The 18,141-nt window shown below is 55.2% G+C and overlaps 2 protein-coding genes across 3 annotated transcripts; one reads left to right on the top strand and one right to left on the bottom strand.

Annotated features, from left to right (window-relative positions):
* Window positions 1–584: 584 nt before the first annotated feature.
* Window positions 585–4,107, top strand: TICAM1 (TIR domain containing adaptor molecule 1). 2 transcript variants are annotated; one of them, XM_075444315.1, is made up of 2 exons: window positions 585–667; window positions 1,451–4,107. In XM_075444315.1, exon 2 carries the CDS (start codon window positions 1,632–1,634, stop codon window positions 3,810–3,812), a length of 2,181 nt encoding a protein of 726 aa, XP_075300430.1. In that variant the 5' UTR covers window positions 585–667; window positions 1,451–1,631; the 3' UTR covers window positions 3,813–4,107. The 2 variants fall into 2 exon arrangements, with proteins under 2 accessions (XP_075300430.1, XP_075300429.1); XM_075444314.1 differs by having other exon boundaries at window positions 613–1,052.
* A 4,399-nt stretch (window positions 4,108–8,506) lies between these two features.
* On the bottom strand, window positions 8,507–12,727 carry FEM1A (fem-1 homolog A). Its single transcript, XM_075444316.1, has one exon. The coding sequence runs from the start codon at window positions 12,504–12,506 to the stop codon at window positions 10,455–10,457; it is 2,052 nt and encodes a 683-aa protein (XP_075300431.1). The 5' UTR covers window positions 12,507–12,727; the 3' UTR covers window positions 8,507–10,454.
* Window positions 12,728–18,141: the final 5,414 nt, after the last annotated feature.

Below are 18,141 nucleotides of genomic sequence, written 5' to 3' on the forward strand. Positions count from 1 at the left end.
AACAGCAGCCAGACTTCAGAATAAAGCGTGACCTGCGTTCAAAGAAATGCCTGTTTCTCGTGCGTATCTGAAGCTGCAGCCCCCAGCCCAACTTGGTAAGCAGCCTGCGCTTAACAAAGCGCTTCTCCGGGCAGCCTGGATGCTCTCTGCTTGTGCTGGAGGAAAATAAAGAAATGCTTTCAGCAGGGGCTGCTCTCTGCTCGTGCTGGAGGAATATCAATGCTTTCAGCGGGTCTCACGTTCTGCCTCCGTCCGAGGCAGAAAAGCAACTTCGCTGTTCGCCCCCCCCGACTCTCCCCTGCCCTCCCGCGGCCCGGCGCCTCTGCACGGCCCCGCTCCCCCCCAGCGCTGGCCCCGTACGGCCCGGGCCTGACCTCCCCCGCTCGGCTCCGGCCGGGGGGCACCGGGTACCGGCGGGCAGGGCCGGGCCCCCCGGGGCTGCCCTCGGCCTCCGGGGAGGGGGGCGGCGGCTCAGCCGGGCAGGGCGGACCCCGCCACCCGCGCACCCCCGGGCAGGCCCCGCCCCTCCCGGGCAGGCCCCGCCCCACTGCGCCGCTTCCTCGCGTAGCAGCAGGCCCCGGCGGGGCGGGCGGTCCCCGCGGCTCAGGCCCCGCCAGCAGCCGGCCCCGCCGCCCCCAGCCCTCCCGCGGGGAGCACCGCGCCGGAGGTAGGCCGGCCCCGTCCCCCTCCCCTTCCCGGGTGCGGGGGGCTGCGGGGAGCGGGGCGGGGCTCGGCCGCCCTCCCGTCCCCTCCCGCCGCCGTTTCACTGAGTCAGAGGTTTTCGTGGAAAGAACCAGCAACTTCCTTAGGCTCGGCTCGAGCTCCTTCGTTAGGCAATTAGAGGATTTTTACGAGACACAGAAAAATAATTTGAAATTGGGAACTTTCCCCGTCGGGGAGCTGTTCCGGGGCATTCGCCGGGGCTCGGTTTAAATGGGGAGGGCTCTGCCACCGGGCCCTGTCCCTCCGGGGAGCCTCCAGGCACCCGCTGCTCCGCCCGGACACCTCCTGCTCCTCCTGCTCCTTCATTCAGCCCCGGACAGGAGCCTGTGGTGAGTGCGGGGGCTTGGCGGGGCTCCGGGACGAGACGTGGGTGGAGAGATGATGTCCACAGCCCCACTCGGCAGCTTGGCAGGGGATGCGTGTGGGTTACCAGCCCTCTCGGCGCGAGCAGTTTGAATGGGCTGCCTCGAAGCGCGCTTTATTCCTTGACTGCCCATCACAAGGAGCCCACGAGGCCGCTGAAACCACTTGGATTTACCTAAATACATCACTAGTTCAGCAGTTATTTTAAAACAGTTGTAACGGATGTGAAACGAACGCACAGAGCTTGCTCTCTGCTTAATAACAGAGTTGGAACAACGTGGGGAGCGCTGCGCAGATGCAGAAATGCTTGAGAGCGCTGAGGGAGAGCGTGGGAGCTCTGCAAGGCTTTGTGTTCTCCCCGCAGGTTCACCTGGCCGGTTCCTCAGGACAGAGATCCCGGTTCGGAGACGAGCCCCTGAGCAGCAAAGAGCTACCGGAGGTGCGACCACGGCCTCGCAGAGCAACAAACCTTCGCTCCGAGGGCTGTAATATGCTTCTTCCATCCATGCTGCTTCAGTCCACCGCCCGGGCCACCTGCTGATGAGATGGCACAGAGCGCCAAGCTCCAGCCGAGCTTCGAGGACGTTTTTAATATCCTATCCCAGATCCCACGAGATAAACTCCTTAGACTCAAATATAAACTGAAGCACTTAGTATTTGGGCCCAGCAGCAAATTACTGCAAGCCATGGTCCTGCTTACTCTGGGGCAAGAAGCAGATGCAAGAATTTGTTTGGATGCCATGGGAGATAACCGGGCAGCCCAGTACGTCCACCAGACCAAACTGGGCGCTGCAGGGGTGCGGGGAGATGGGGAGGATCTGCAGCCTGCCCAGCTGGATGCAGGTGCCAGGGCGCTTCTGGCACAGATCTACTCGGTGTTGGCGGAGGAAAAACTGTGCAGTCACGAAGCCATGGACAAAGCCTTCCAGGCTGCCACCAAAGCCTGCAACGCCAGCGAGGAAACTGAGGAGGACACACTCAACAGCATCCCAGCTGAGGACCAGGAAAAACACAGCTCTGCTACCAGCACGGGCCCGGGTGACAGATTTCAGACGCTGCGATCTGATAAGGGCGCAGGATTTCACCAGGCGGCCAGCCCAGACTACGTGGTGAGAAGTTCCCCGGTGCAGGTTGGAGGCAACTCGGACCTTTCAGGCCCACAGACCCTGCGCTCCCTGGGGAGCCCCTCTTTCCCCAGTCGCTTCGAGATCAGCGCGTCGCCCACGGTTGGTTTTCGCACGCAGCCCTCTTCCCACGAGCGCGTCCCCCGGCCCAGCCGGCTGTGCGAAGGGAGCACCGGCGGTGCTGGGCAGCCCAACGGGGACAGCCAGAGCCACAGCCCGCAGGAAACAAGCTGGGCCAGCAGACCCAGCTCTCATCCCAGGCAGGACACAGGCGCCCAAGTGCCCCGACCGGAGGAGGTTCTGCAGCTCAGTTCACGTCATCCGACTCCCCCCATTCCTGACGCGCAGCTGCCCGCGCTGCGTGCTGCGAACCAGCCCGAGGAAAGCAGTGATGTGTCCAGCACAGTGGCAGCAGAACCTCCGGCACCAAAAGAAAACGCACACAAAAAGCAAGATGAAAAGCAATTATCTACAGATCTTCCTGAGTCGAGAGTTACCGTGGGTCCTGGTCCTGCCCACATGTCCACGGAGGACTCCTGCGTTCCAGCAGGCATTCCTTCTAACTCTGCATCTGCTTCCATTTCAGCCTGTTCTGCTCCTCCTCCTGCCTATTCCTTCTCCTCAACCTTTCCCTCTCCTCCTCAGGGGCCTCCTTCCAACTCATCGTACCCCCCTCCCCTCCACTCATCCCCCTCTCCAGCTTGGCCTCCTCCTCTCCAAGCTGTAGAACCGGTGCCCACATCAGCGCCAGATGCTGTCAAGTTCTTCACTTTTGTTGTCCTGCATGCTAGCGAAGATGAGATTGTTGCCCAGCGGGTCAGGGACCTGCTGGAGAACATGGGGGTTCCCAATGGTGCCACACTCTGTGAGGACTTCTCCATTGCCGGCCGCAGCCATATGACTTGCTTCCAGGATGCTATGGAAAACTCCGCTTTCATCATCCTTCTGCTGACCAAGAACTTCCCATGCAACCTGTGTATGTTTCAGACAAACACTGTTCTGATGGAGTCCATCCTGAAACCATCCAAGCGCGACTCGGTCATCCCTTTTGTACCCAAGGAGAACCCCCTGGAGCGGAGTCAGATTCCCAGCACGCTCGGTGGGCTGACACCCTTGGATGAGAACTCTCCTGGGTTCTCCCGGACAGTGCGGAACACCTTTACACCCAGCAGGATCAACGAGAGGAAAGCCATGTGGGACCTGATGCAGAAAAAGAAACTACAGCTGCATCAGGAACGGTATCAAACACTCCACAACTTATCTGTTCTGAACCTTGGCTCCCCTCCCCAGGTGCCTCCATCAGCAGCATGGCCGCAGCAGCTGGACCAGTCGCCCCAACAGTGGTGGCCCCCCACTTCGACTGTCCCTCCTGCCGCACACCCACCTCCTCCCACCAGTCACCCCATGCCTCCTCAGATGGGTCCCCCTCCTTTCCAACCACTTCATCTCCCATCAAACCACTATGCCGTGATGCCAGGTCCCGGAGGCATCCCGCCTCTCATCATCCAGCACGCTCGAATGGTTCAGATCGGGAACCACAACGTGATGCAGGTAGAAACCATGGCACCAGGTCCGCAGGACAGCGAGGAGGGAACCAGGTAGAACACTCGATCAGAGACGCAGCGGGTCAGCCGAGGCCGGAGACACTCACATTTAGTTTCAAAATTACAGTGATTCTGCTGGGACTGGGACTATTCTTATTTCACTGCGGGTACAAAGTGCCACTTTCCTGGAGCACAGGAGAAAATGACCGTCTCTTTTGTTGGACAAAAGAGGTTGCAACCTCCTGAGCCTGTTTTCCTTGTGCTTCTTTTTAAATAATGGAGAAAAATATTTTCCTGATTTTCTGAGGCTACTGAAAGGTTTTATAAATAAATTTTAATTAATTTATTTGTGTTTGTCTGGCTCCTTCCTGTAGAATTAGCAAAGGGGCAGTCAGGAGTATCGGGAAAACTGTTCTGTCTGTGCCTCTGGGGTGGCGGGGGCTGGGAGATGGCACACCGGGGCTCTGTTTCAGGGGATGCTCTGGGGAGTCACCGTGGCCCCCAGTCAAGGTGCTGAGCACCACGAGATCCCATCGTATTCTCCAGGAGCCTTCTTCGCGTGGGACTGCAGAGCACCCTCTCGCACGCCCGGCACGCTCCCCTTGCCGCAGCACACCAGCAGCACCACGTCCCCCAAGCATCTCCCAGCAGCGCCAAGAAGGTTCGGGAAACCAGTTCCACAGCCTCCCCGGCCACAGGCCTCTGGGCTGAGGCTTCAAGAGATCCCTTTTCCCAGTTCCCCTCTGAAACTACAGCGAGAGAAGTTTTTTGTTTGTGAAAGACAAAAAGTGCCAGAAGTTTTTTGTTTGTGAAAGACAAAAAGTGCCCCTGGAGGCATGGCTTGTAGGAAAGTATTTTTTGTATTTAAGAAAAGTCTGTTAAAGACCTGAGATTGCACACCAGATAGAAGGCTAAAGAAGAATCCTTACAATAAAGCTGTGCCTGGAAAAAAAGAGTTCCTTAATGAAGGTGGAATGAGAGGAGGGAAATGTGGACAAAGTTCAAGGAGGCAGAAGCTGCGTGTTCACTCCTCCATTCCTACCTGCGTGGAAAAGGCCAGAGGTGGGACCAGGGCCTGGCTAGACTGCTGCACAGAGAAGTGTTCCCTACTGAGATTACTCCACCTACGTACGTTATTTATTGCCTTTGAGAAAAAGTTTGGTGGAGAAATGAAAGCCTTGCGCGGAGCATTACAGAAGGGGTGGAGAAAGGCCAGGAATGGGCGAGGTATTCTGCAGGACCGGGCGAGGAATATGCCAGGCAGGTATCTGCTGAGCTTTTAACACAAGCAGCATGCCAGAAGCAGAGCCCCAGACCTCATGCTCTTCCTCCATGGCTTCTGCTGCAGCCGTTTGCCTGCTCCGTCAGCAGAGGTCAGCCCAAAGCCACCCGACCAGAAACGGGCCTGCTCCCTCTGAGCCCAGCCAGCAGCACCAAGCTCTGGAGCCTGCTCGGAGCTCAGGAGTCTGCTCGCTCAGTGCCGGGGCCTCTGCCAGCTCCATGGCAGCGCTCGCCAGCTCCTCACCCTGGGAAGGAGCCCAGGTCCTCATGAAGGTGGACCTCGAGGGCCAGTGTGGTTGATATGGGGGGGTGACCCCACTTCGGGCGTTTCTGCAGATGTGCGTGTGCTCCTGAACAGCTGTCCCAGCAGCTTTCAAATGATGAGGAGCCAGCACGGTCTGGCAGCCAACGCACAGGACTCCTACATGTTGGACCAGGGACTACCCAAGGTGGGCACTCACAAGACCTAATTCTGGATTACAGCCTTTGTCCAAGAACCATCCAAGCCTTACAACCAACACCTGCACAAGAAAGGCATCAATAAATCCACGGAGCACAGACTGTTCAGCTGACATGAGTCCCAGAGGGAGCAGCAGGGCACTGGGCTAAAGACTGTCCAGTTCTCACTCTTCCTCTCGGATGCAATCTACCTCAAGCTCGTTCTGCACAAACCAGGCCCTCCCAAACAAGTGCCAGGCTCCTAAATACAGCTCACTGCTGAGACGTGAATCCCCAGCAGGGAGGAGAGAGCAGAACGGGAGTCTCTCCTTCATCCTGGCTCCTCAGAGGAGAGCAGGTAACAGTATAAAGGACGGTCCCCTCCGCCTGCCCCGTGTTGAAAGCTGCAACCGCTGCCTTCTCATTTTCGAGCAGCTTCTGGCCCTCAGGAGGGGTCAGGGATGTCTACAGGATGATGCTGGAGAGCCTGGGCACTGCCCGAACCTCAGTGCAAGCCGTGGAGCTCCTGGGCAGCACCAGATTCAGGAGCTGAGAGCTGATGTGTCCCTATTCTGAAACTGCAATAGAGCAGTGGCTGTCACAGTCTGGGACTTAAATCCCAAGGAATTTCCTTTTCAGAGGCCACAGGGCCTTTCTCACAGGGCTGTCCACGGAAGGCTCTCTGCCTCCCTCCTCCCCACCTCAGGTAGGCTTAGCTCCTCCTGGACCTCCTTGGCTGAGAACTAGCACAAGACACCAGGCTCAGACAAATCAAAGCCCTCTCTGTCCCAAGCAGAACAAGACCCACATAAAAGCACTGCTATTTAAAAGCTGCCATCAGTTGTTGGCTTCCAGCTTTGAAACAGTTTGGCTTTGAAGGACCCTGTGACAATGGATTAACTCATCTACTCTTGACAGAGCCTGCTGGAATCCTCCAAGTGCTCGGATTCCTTCTATTTCCCTGCTTTCTCTCCTCTGCGTCACTTCTGTTCAAATAGGTGTTGTTACTGCAGTTCCTGTCACACTGCAGTTGCTGTGCAGCCACCGGGACAGCCCCTCCCCTTGGGAGAAAACATACCCATCGCTCCTTCCCCAGCTCTCCTGCTTTCTATAAATAAATGTCATACAAAACTAGTCAACTGAAAGCTGCTCTGGCTTGTAAACAACCTTCACGCAGTCACGGCAGGTTCGCTTGGAGAAAGGCACGGTCCTCGATGTAAAACACTGCAGGGTTGGGTTTTTGAAGCTTGCAGTGCGTGGCAGGCCAAGAGGCTCAAAGGTTACTGGGAGCAGCTTCCACTCAGGGCCACAGCCCTGCTTGAACCGCATCAGCGCGTTCACTCACCCCACATTTCCAGGGCACTCGTTGCTGTCGCCGACTTGGAAAGGCAGCTTTGCCAGGAGGGCCTTGTTTTCACCAGGAGAACGCCCGCGTGCCCGTGACCCCCTCGCTCTCGGTCGGTTTCTCTGGGAACCTGAGAAATGCTGACGCAGCATCCCTACCCTCACATCCCTACCCTCACGCTCCAGGCCGCTGCCTTTGCAAGCGCCAACCTTAGGGCATCGGGAGGCTCCAAAGACGCCCACAGACAGGCACCAGCAACCAGCTCCAGGAAAACCCCTGCAAATTTCTCACCACTTTTGCATATCTAAAGAAACCCCTACGGGAGGCCTTGCTGCCAGGGCCCATTACCGGTATCAGGGAGAGAAAAGCACAGTCTTAGGTTTTAAGCAAGGAATAAAAGGCAGACTTTTGTTCGTGGCAGTGTACAGAAGGGCTCCTGGAGAGCAGGGTGCTACGGGAGGGTCTGTAGCCACCCCAGTGAGAAAAAACCCCACTCTGTCCACAGTAATCACTCAGATAACAAAATCATCACTGAAATGTTTCACTGCTCCCCACAACTCCTTGTTTTGCCCCACACGCTGGCGCTGGCCCAGACAACACCTACAATAAACAAAGACTGTTCATGTAATTACCTCTAAATTCATGCAGTGATTTCTCCCACCATGTAATTACCATCAATATTTAATTGCTCGGTCCCTACTATGTAATTATGGATTATTTGTGTGTTACAAAAGAAAAAAATTAAAGCTCTTTTCTATCACACAAAGTATTCTCCTCCTCGAGGCTTCTGTATATGACTGGATCCCCCAGCCACCTGATCATAAGACCCTGGCTTGAGAGCTGCTTCCCCATCCCAACTGCGGAACAACTCCCTTCTCATCCCTTTCCTCCCCGCAGCTCTGCGTGCGGGACGGGATTGCAGACAGGGAGCCCCGGTCAGGAAGGATCAGCCGCTGCCTCGGCCCTGCAGCCGCTCTGCTACGTACCTGAAGATCACCTGCAGCACAGCAGCAGTATTTTGGCAGGGGAAGCACGTCCCACCGATCTGCACGCACTGCTTAAATGTCGTGTCTGCATTTTCAAAGGGAACGGAAGGCAACAACACTGATCAAACCATCAAGAACTATTTCTGAGGATGGAGCAACCAGTGAAGGGACAAACACTCAAATATTTTACCCATCTGCTCCCATCCTCCCCGGGGAAGGCCAGGCATTTTTGGAAATCCAAATTCTTGTGTGGAACTACTCCAGTACCTTTAATTCCTCTGTCTGCTTTTGGCCTCCCACTGACAGCTCTGGGGTTGAAAAACATAAATTGACGACGGCCACAGTGCGTCCCTCTTTCTGCTTGCAGTGCCCAGTCCCAGCTGCAGGTAAGGCAGATAACCTCTGAGTCAGCAGAGTAGCATCTTTTCACACTGTTTCATTTCACACTGTTTCATTGTTACATCAAAAGATACGGCAAAGTGTACAGAGAGAGGTGTCATTTCAGTGTCAGTGTTATCCTTTTTCAGGGGAAATGTTTGCAGCTGCAGTAGATGAGCTTTTCCCAGGAGAAAATTCAGAGGGAATGAAACCATCACATCTGTCGACTGCAAATGCCCAGTATTTCCGTACCCACAAGTGCACCATCCCTAGGAAACCAGCTGAAAATAGAGGCTCACCAGCAAGAAGTCCAAGGCACTTGCATTCTAGCAGCCATTTTTTTGTTTTATTATTTAAAGTTAAGAGCGCTCATCAGCTCACAAATTAACAAATTCCACTCCTGCAGTTTAGTTCAGGTTTCAGCCAAAAGGGGGAAAAAGAAAATAGAATGTAGCTAAACTAACCCTGCGCTTTACATCTCAATAAAAGTTAAACCTCCTTGCTTTATAAATAAATGTTATAGTTAACACTGCAAAAATGTAATGGCAGATCTACAGGATCTTTAAGGGGCAGAGAGCATGGGATTACTGAGGCATACAGATATGCTGGCTTATAAATACAAGTAGAGAAGCGTCAGTAGCATATAGTGGGTGGTTGTTTATCAGGGTTCTGCTCTCCCAGTCTCGACCTTTCCCAAAGCTCAGAGGCAGCTGCTTCACCCCCAACTGTGCTTGCCATTCTGCCCGGGGCCAAGAAATGAGCCGCAGGCTGCCAAAGCCCAGTCACTCCCCCTACAAGCAGATAAACTGCTGGAACAGCATCGTGTTTACCAACGCAGCCTGTTTACCACCCAGGAGGGTTCTGCTAATGGAAGCAAATACCTACCCTGAGACTACGGATTTCAAGAGAAAACCAAGTTGTGTGCAGATCCTAATTAAAGGAAGGAGCTTGCCCAAACAGTAGCCAAAGGAGATTTCAAATTCAATCTTTGAAGTAGCACCATCCTCAGTAAAGTCGCAAAAAGAATCAAAAGCCAAAACCAGACGCTAACAACCCACTCCATGCAGGTTTTCAGAATGGGATAATTAACAGAGCCCCATCGGTTGATACTAATAAACCTCAGAAGAACAAGAAGGCATCTTTAACTTTCGTTTCTTTCTTGCTTCTTCCTTCAGACCACCCTCATGCAAACCTGCCACCAGCGCTCACTTGCTTTAATAACCCCCCAAGCACCACCCACGCTACAAGGACCTCCCATCCTTGAGGGCTTGCAAGAGCTCATCCTCAGAGATGCTTCAAAGCGCACTGGTTTGGCTCTGAAACCTGGCCATATCCACCCTGCACAGCTCAATCCCTGCCATCCTCCGGAGCTAAAGGCCTTCCGCACGGGGAAGAGAGTGAACATGGGCAGAATGGGCAAGCTAAGAGCCTGAACGCCCCATCAGTATCTTGTTTTTAAGGTAACGGTTTTTCCTCCCCGATCATAAAACCCAACATCTATCAATGAAACTATATAACCAGAACTGACCTTACTATATCTTACAGGATTGAAGAAGTCTTGCAGCATAGATAGGGCCTGGCTCTAAAAGAGAAAAAATAACCCAGCTTTATGCGTAATCATTGATATCTCAGGCCTTTACCACCACTTGCTACTTGGCCAACCAAGGGAGGAAACAACCCATCCTCGGCATGCCCAGCGCTACTGCCATGCAAGGCAACTACCCCAGCAGAGCACAAGCCACTCGGCCGTTAGACTCGTACTGTACCAAATCTGGGAAGGGAGCGGGGAGAGAATTAGTTGGAAGGTACTTTATTCCTCACTGGCATTCCTATCTGTTCGGTATTTGGGATGGGAAGGGCTAGAGCACGTGTGTGATGTGTAGCTGCTCCAAAGCTTAACGCTGAATTAATCCAGCACTAATGGGAGAGGCAGCAGGTCCCAGGGAATCTCCGTTTTCCTTCCTTCTCAGGAGAAGATGGTTGGCATGGGAAAGGGCAGGGGCTGCTGCCTTCTCTGGATACAGTGCACTGGAGATATCTGGTACCTGAAGATGACAACAATGAGGGACAGCCATGAGCTCTTGAGCCTCCTCCTCCCCTACCCCTGCGCACGCCAGCTTCGTGGTGACAGACGAGGACAAAGCTTGCAGCCGGTCTCAGGACAGCGCTGGCCTTCGACACCTAGGCAAGGACGGCCGAAGCTCTGAGGCTGCACCACCTCTGCAGGGTGAAAGAGGTGATGGGGAAGGCTGGGGACGTCAGCTCTCCCACCCTAGTGCAGTTCAATGAAGGCTTCCAGCTCCTCAGGGATGAAACCCTTGTAGGGAATCTTGTGCTTGTCCAGGGCGCGAGCAGCAAGGCACTGGAGGGTGATGTAATTGAAGGGCTGCATCATGCTCTTGGTGAGCAGCTTCTCGTCCAGCAGCTCGTAAGCGGTCTGCTTGAAGGCATTGGTGGCGTCCATGTGCGCTCCAGCCTCCATCAGGGCACTCATGATCAGCGGGCAGTTGTTGCGGGCAGCAACATGCAGCGGGGTGTTGTTGTCGTAGTCACGGCTGTCTGGGTCAGCCCCACACTCCAGCAGCAAGTTCACAACGTGGAGCGATGGGAACTTGCCCACGGGATAACGTCCCACTGTTGTGGTATCTTTGTCCACAGCCATATGCAAAGGAGTGAAGCCGTTCTTGGCCCGGGGGCTGCACTTCAGCAGGCGGTAGATAGTCTGGCGCTTCTGGTGTTCCTGCTCCGGGGTGCACTCCACCTTCTCCAGCAAGAAGACGAGGTGGAGGATAATGGCCAGCGTCTTGGTGAACTGCGCCGAGTCAACGACAGGGTCCTTGCCGTGCACGAGTGCCCTCTCCACCTCCCGGACCCCTTTGCTCAGTACCCCCATGAGGTCAGAGAAGCCCAAGTGGGTAGCTAAAGTGCCTTTGGAGCGGTCCTGAAGCACGTACGAGAACAGCTCAGCAAAGGAAAGGAAACTGCTGGCGGTCATCGGGCTGAGAGGCTCCAGGTTGCCTTGCTGCATATCCAGAGCATATTTCCACAGGTTAATGCAGCGTTCGAAGTTGCCAGAGTCAGCATAGACTGCTCCTCGGTAACGGATGTAATAGGAAGTGTCTGGGTGGGAAGGACCCAAGATGCGCTCCCTAATCAGCAGTGCCTGCATGCGCATCTCATCCGGATCGGTAATCAAGGCTTCCAGTTCCTCCAGCGAACTCACTTCCCGGGAATAGTCATAGGCCAACACCAGCTGCCGGGGCTCAGGTTTAGGCAGGTACTGCCCGCCCTCACACCGAAGCTCCATCGCCCTTCGCCAGTACTTGTGAGCTCCCAAAAGGTCACGTTTCTTATCCACAAACGTAGCACCCAGCAATTCCAGTGCTTCCACAGCAGCCTCTCGAGTGCAGAACACATTAGGGACCTGCTGCTCATCCTGACTGGAAGCTGAGGCGCAACATCTCTCGCATCCCTCTTCACCGCAGCCCTGAGGGTTTTCCTTGCCAGCGCTGCAGCACCTCTGATGGCTCCCACCTGATGCACAGGTCCCATTCTGGCTGCCCGCAACCTCCTCCTCCTCCTGCTGCTGCAGCCCTCCTTGGATGAGGTACTCCACAATGTTGGTGTGACCGGTGACACTGGCCGCTAGCAGCGGAGTCATGCCATAGCCGTCTTTCTCCATGCGGGCTTTGGAGCGGAGCAGCAGCTGCAGGATCTCCAGGCTGCCGGACTCAGCGCAGTCATGCAGGGCCGTATTCCCCTTCACGCTCCGGCGGTTGACATCAGCCCCTTTCTCTAGCAAGTACCGCGCAATCTCCCGGTGCCCTTTGTAGCAAGAAATCATCAAGCAAGTGTGTCCGTGCCTGTTGGCTACTTCCAGGTCAGCGCCGCGCTCCCCGACTAAGTAGCGCACGATCTCCAGGTGCCCATCGAAGCAAGCGGCCCGCAGCGGTGTGGAGTTGGTCAGCGTGGTCTGGTTCACCGAGGCGCCGTGGTCCAGGAGGCTGCGCACCACCCCCAGGTGCCCGGCGGCGGAGGCCGCCCACAGCGGCGGGGCCCCCTCGATGGTCTCCCCATCGAAGTTGACGGAGCCGCCCTCCTCCACGCGCGCGCCGCAGTGATCCAGCAGATACTCCACCACCTCCAGGTGCCCGTGGCGGGCGGCGATCAGCAGCGGGGTGCTGCCTCCCCCGGGGCCCTCACCCCCGCCGGGCCCCGCCGTCAGCGCCTCCAGCTCCTCCCGGCTCCGGCTGCCCAACAGCTTCTGCAGCAGCTTCAGCTTCCCATCGCGGGCGGCGTTGTACACAGCCGTGCGTAGGTCCATGGCGACGGGGGCCGCGGCGACCGCACCGGCCACCTCCTGGCCATGGGCCGGCTGCTCCTCCGCGCCCCCAGCTCGGCCCGAGGCCGGGGACGGGCGAGGGCGGCCCCCCCGGAGGGAGCAGCCCCGCGGGGCCGGCGACGCCCGGCGAGACAGCCCTCACCTCAGCGCGGCAACCTTCAGCCTCCTCGCTCCGCCGCCATCTTAGGTTGTAACGCGAAACAAAATGGCGCCGGCCCGGGGCGCAGGGGCGGGCCGGGAGGAGGACGATGGGAAATGTAGTCTCTGGCGCGCCGCGTCCCGGCCAGCCCCGCGGGAGATGCTCCGCGGAGACTCGGTTTCCCGGCAGGCAGCGGGACCGGGGCGGCAGCCGCGTCGCGTCGGCAGGGCCGCTGCCCCGCGCGGGGCACGCTGGGAACTGTAGTCCCGCGGTATCGGGTAGCGTCCAGCCCTCCTTTCCCAGCGCGCCCCGCGCCGCCGCGCCGCAGGGGCTGCCGGGGCCGGGGCCGACTCTGAGGGGCCTGGGGCCGGTACTGGGAGCGGCCTGGGGGCTCCGGCCCGGAGGGATCGGAGCCGGTGTGAGGTGGGGCGCAGGGGCGGGACGAGGACCCTGGCCCTTGTGCGGGGGCGCTCGGGGAAGGGGAGCCGGCATCTCCCGGCCGGGTGCGGCCCCGGCGGTGACAGTGCTGCGGCCTGAGGGCGTGCGCCGCTGGCCGGGGAGGTTTTGCTGCTGTGAAATTCCTTGGAGCCATTAAACTGGGAAATGCAGCGGCTGCCCCGCGTGCTGGTGTTGGTCTGGATCGCAGCGAGCCGCTGGGGGTTGGCAGTGCGTTTAATTTCAGCTTTCCTGCCGTGGGCAAGGCAGGCGGGAGGCAGCGAAGCCTCGTCCATCCCAGCAGATGCGGATTTATCCCCTGTGCTCCCTGCCCTGGGACGGGATGTGCAGCCCTCGCCGTTCCCGAGTGACGATACGTGGCTGGAGCCGGGGAAAACACTCGAGGCAATAAACAGCCTCGCTCAGATGGGCGAAGCTTTCGTTACCAGAGCCTATTTTTAGGGCATAAGCTGAACTTAAGTGGCTCTAATCTGTATATGGGGAATTGGCACAGGTTTTCTCCTGTTGTGTTTTATTTATAGCTGTTTCTTCTCCTTTCCAGGGAAATACGATTAGCCTCGTTATTTCCGTTATTGTTATTCTGTCTCTCATTATTCAGTCCATCCGTTCATCCACCCATTTAGGTCTTGTCTGGAATTACCTAGGATTATCCCGCTAATGCATGTTGCCTTCACACACAATATCATTTTTGTTGCTAAGGAACTGCTTTTGCAATAACAGGCGGCGTGGGCCTAATTTTCGCTTCAGCAGCTGTTAGAGTCACCGGGAGCAGCAGGTGCTCGGCGCTCCCGAGAGCCGGAGCCAGCGTGTCGGCGGCAGAATTCCCACACGAGGTCTGGCTGCACGCGAGTGTCACCGGCGTGCGCGACGTCCTCAGGGACGCAGCGGCTTCGCACTGGGGGAGCAGAGCAGCAGAGGTGTCTCGTGCGTTTCCAGTGTGCCCGTGCTGTGCGAGGGCGGGTTCCTGCGTGCCAGGACAGGAGCGGCCGTGAGCGTGGGACTGTTTGCTGGGTGGGGGTATGCCCATGTCCCCTCTGCACACGGATGTGCGAGTGCGGACCTATGGGCACAGGCTAAAAATTGTGTTCTTGTAAGTACGTGTGACTTTTCACAAGGGTGTGTAGTGATAGGACAAGGGGGGACGGCTCTAAACTAAAAGAAGGCAGACTTAGGTTAGATATTAAGAAGAAATTCTTTACCATGAGGGTGGTGAGGCCCTGGCCCAGGGGAGCTGTGGCTGCCCCCTCCCTGGCAGTGCTCAAGGCCAGGTTGGATGGAGCTCTGAGCAACCTGGGCTGGTGGAAGATGTCCCTGCTCACAGCAGGGGGGTTGGAACTGGATGATCTTTAGGGTCCCTTCCCACCCAAACCATTCTAAGTAAATAGCTGTCAGCAATGAGTTTGGGCAGGCGTGGGCCATGTTAATATTCATGTGTGAGCCGTCGCGTGCGTGCCTGTCTGCTCCAACTCGCTGTGTGTAAATCCCTAGCAGCGGGACGCGTGAGCCGGCTGTGTGCGTGCGGCGCTGTGTGCCTGGACGCGGCTCTGTCCCCGCTTGCGAACGTCCGTGTGTGAAATCCACAGCACTTGGGCTGTTTGTGCTGCAGGTCAAGGCACAGACACGGTGACATTTCCTCTCCGTGCTGGCTCTTTCATGTTGCTATGGTGATCAGATGCACCTGCTTTTTTAGCTGAAGTATCTATTAACTAAAGCTTGCTGTTAATTTCCCCTCCGCAGAACGCGTATGGAATTCACTGGGACGCCAGGTAGGCTTTTTAGGTCCTAAATTTACATCAGAGCCTGCCCCCGGTTCTTGGGTGGGCTGTCAGAAACATCACAGGGTGGAAGTGCAGCTGATGAAAATGTTTTTTTCCATGAATAAAGAAACTGCTTAGTAATGAGAGAGAGAATACAAAGCACAAGGAGTAGCGTCGCAACAGCCTCTCCCTGTAGATCCGCGAATACGAAACGTACTCGAGCCTCGGCACCTCGCCCCCGACGCGGCTGGAAATGGATCATTTGGTCTGGGAAGTCACAGAGAGCCGAACGCGGGGGCGGGTGGGCTCACGCTGCGTCGGGTGCTCCCGTGTCACCCTGCAGAGCTCACGCTGCCGCTGCACGTCGGAGCCGCTGCCGAGAGACCTTCCTGTGCCAGCGACAGGCGCGAGGAACGCGGGTGGGGCTGAGCACCTGGGATGGAGCGAAGGGCTCCAAACTGTCGCGTCCCTCATCTGCAGCAGACGTCCTGCGCAAGGCCCTGGAGGCTCCCGAGAAGGCTTTGCAGGGTAATGCAGATAAAGTCCCAGCCAGCAGTCGGGGAATACCGAGGGAAATTAAATACCCACCAGAGGAAGAGAAGATAAAAAATGAGACATTTTGACAGGGCTGCCAGATTGTGTGGCAGGAGGGTTAATTTTTTTTGAAACTGCCATTTCATATTCCCTTTCAGACAAGCTGAATTACATAGTACTGGCTGCTGGAGCAGTTGCATAATTTTCTTCACAGGAATAATGACAGGGTACTTAAAAAGCAAGTGAATGGATGGCTAAAGTATTGGGCAGAGGCTTAAGAAATCTAGGCTGAGACCCTACCTTTGCTAGAGTCTCCTTTCGTGACCTTGGGCTGGTCATTTAATCTTCCTATGTCTTATTTCCCTGCCAGTAACATGGGAGTAATAACTATAATAACTGCTCTTTATCTGTCTTGCTTATTTAGACTGCAGACTCAGACTTTACAGGTTGCGTCTTCTGTGCTTAGAGGGCAACCGAAGCCAAAGAGCTTCGATGCATGCGAAGGTGTTTGAGACAACCAAAATATACAAAGTAGATAACAGTAAGAGGGCCTGGATATATAGTTTGGAACATTTTTAGCATGAAAAGCTCAAAAGTTCCTCATCCATTGTTCCACATCTCCTCCCTCAAAATGTGGAGAAGTTTGGATCCGTGCTGAGTTCCAGAAGCATATAAATAATTTAGGAACTAAGTCCTGATGTGCATAATCCCCGAGTTACTTCTGAAATTGTGAGCGGCTAATTTTTCCGCAAGCTCTTTGTGCTCAGTCTGTCACTGCATTAAGGGTTAGCAGCAGACTAAGATACTCATTTTTTCAAAGTTTAAATTCAGGTTTGCAGGCAGCTGTGTACCAAGTTATTATCAATCTCTTCAGCTTTTAGGGGTTTGTCTGATTTCCAGAAGTCAGAGGAAGATGGCTTCTTGCTACTAGGTCCAGTGAAGACAACATCTTCTATATAGTTAAGCCACTACATGAGAAATTTGCGGTACAAAGGGAACAATTCTAAAAATATCGAGAAATGGCAGGATGACATTAGCAGGAACAATGACCCAATACCCACCTTGCTGCAGGGGCTTTTGTCCTATAACTACCTTCATCAGTAAGGCTCGTGATGACATTATTTTCATGTAGGGCAGGAGGCCACAGCTACCTGGAAGGAAGGATTTTGATCAGACTGCAACAAGCCGGAGAGGCATGTTGGGTAACACTAAATCAATGTAGTTTCATTTACATTAGACACCAGCCTGGCAATTTCAACATTAATGGTTGCACTGCTGCCCTCTGAATTTTTGTGGATTTAATATATCAGTGGGGGAGTAAAAGAGAGGGGGAGCGTGAGTCGTTCTTGCTTGTGATGCATGGATCTTCTTTCATGCATCATCAAAGGACAGCGATTTGTGCAGTTGTTAAATTCTTTTGGCAGTGGATTTCCTGGGCTAAGCGTTGCTCTGCTCCTGCCTCACAGATTATCTCAGATGACAATAGCAAGAGTACCCGTGGCTCCCTCCCTCTCCCAAGCAGAGAGGACAAAAAACTGGCTCGGAGGCAAACGGCAAGGAGCGAGAGCATCGGACTTGGACCTAAGCCTTGGGCTCCGTTTGCTTTTGTGGAGCCGTCGATGGCCTCTGTGCATGGTGGCAAGTCGTCCCCTCTACTCCCGCCCCAGCTCTGGGTAACACGTGGCTGCCTCGCAGGAGTCGTGATGGAATAAGGTGCTCAAATACAAAAATGATGAGGGACAGACAGACTTCTAGATAGACAGAGAACTAAGCCATCTTCCTAAAAGGCCAGAATCGCTATTTCCTTTTACAGAGGCACCAGATAAGGCTGAGAGTGGCATGAGAAGCTGCAGCAGGTCGATAGACACATAGGAAATACAACGCTGGAGTCCCGATTGCTGCTCAACACCAGCTGCAGACAGAGAAGTGTGAGGGCCCACTAAGAACCTGGATGTTATTGACTGGCTCCAAGGTCTGTAAAATAATGTTTCTAAACTACAAAGCACAGAGGCTTGGAGGTCAGCGGGCTGTCTGCATCTTGTAGACCTCCGCTCTGGTGCTCTCCTGCACCAGCTCTACAGATCATTGTCCAAGTAGGGTCCTATTTTCAGCCTCAGTGGCCTAGGTGAAGGTAAAGCGGAAGGGACTTGGGTTCCTAAATCATGTACGCCGTAATAACAATGGCGAGTGTGCAAAGCTGAGCATATCTGGTTTAGGTTAAAAAGAGAGAAAGAAAATGCTCGACAGCACCAACAACCCCAATTATTAAAGACGTTTCAGTACTTCCTTTTACCACTGGCCTCAGCAGGATTCAGGAGTTTCATTTTCACACGTAAATACCTTTGAGAATAGAGGCTCTGGGTGGTATCGAAAATTTGCTCTTTTCATGTTTCAAAACCCTGTTGGAAGCAAAGGAGCAGACTTTCAGCACAAAGCCCTCCGGGCGTCCAGGCACAAGCAGCAGCTCCGAGTGCCCCGCAGCCCTCCGTGCTCTCAGCAGCCGGTGTACAGGTCCTAACCCTGCCACAGGTTTGTTGTCGGGTCTTTGAGCGAGAGACTTCTCTTAATGATAACCGATTTCTATGTGAAACCGCGCTGAAGTTACAGCGAGCGAGTGCCCTGCTGAGGGAGGGCTGCTCAGGGCTGCAGGCTGAGCCCCGCGGCTTGGCGCTTCACGGACGTGTCTGCTGCTTCACTCAGAGCCCAAATCTGGTTAGCTGCAAGGAGATGG

The sequence above is a fragment of the Opisthocomus hoazin genome, chromosome 27 (assembly GCF_030867145.1).
Source record: "Opisthocomus hoazin isolate bOpiHoa1 chromosome 27, bOpiHoa1.hap1, whole genome shotgun sequence".
Classification (NCBI taxonomy): Eukaryota; Metazoa; Chordata; class Aves; order Opisthocomiformes; family Opisthocomidae; genus Opisthocomus; species Opisthocomus hoazin.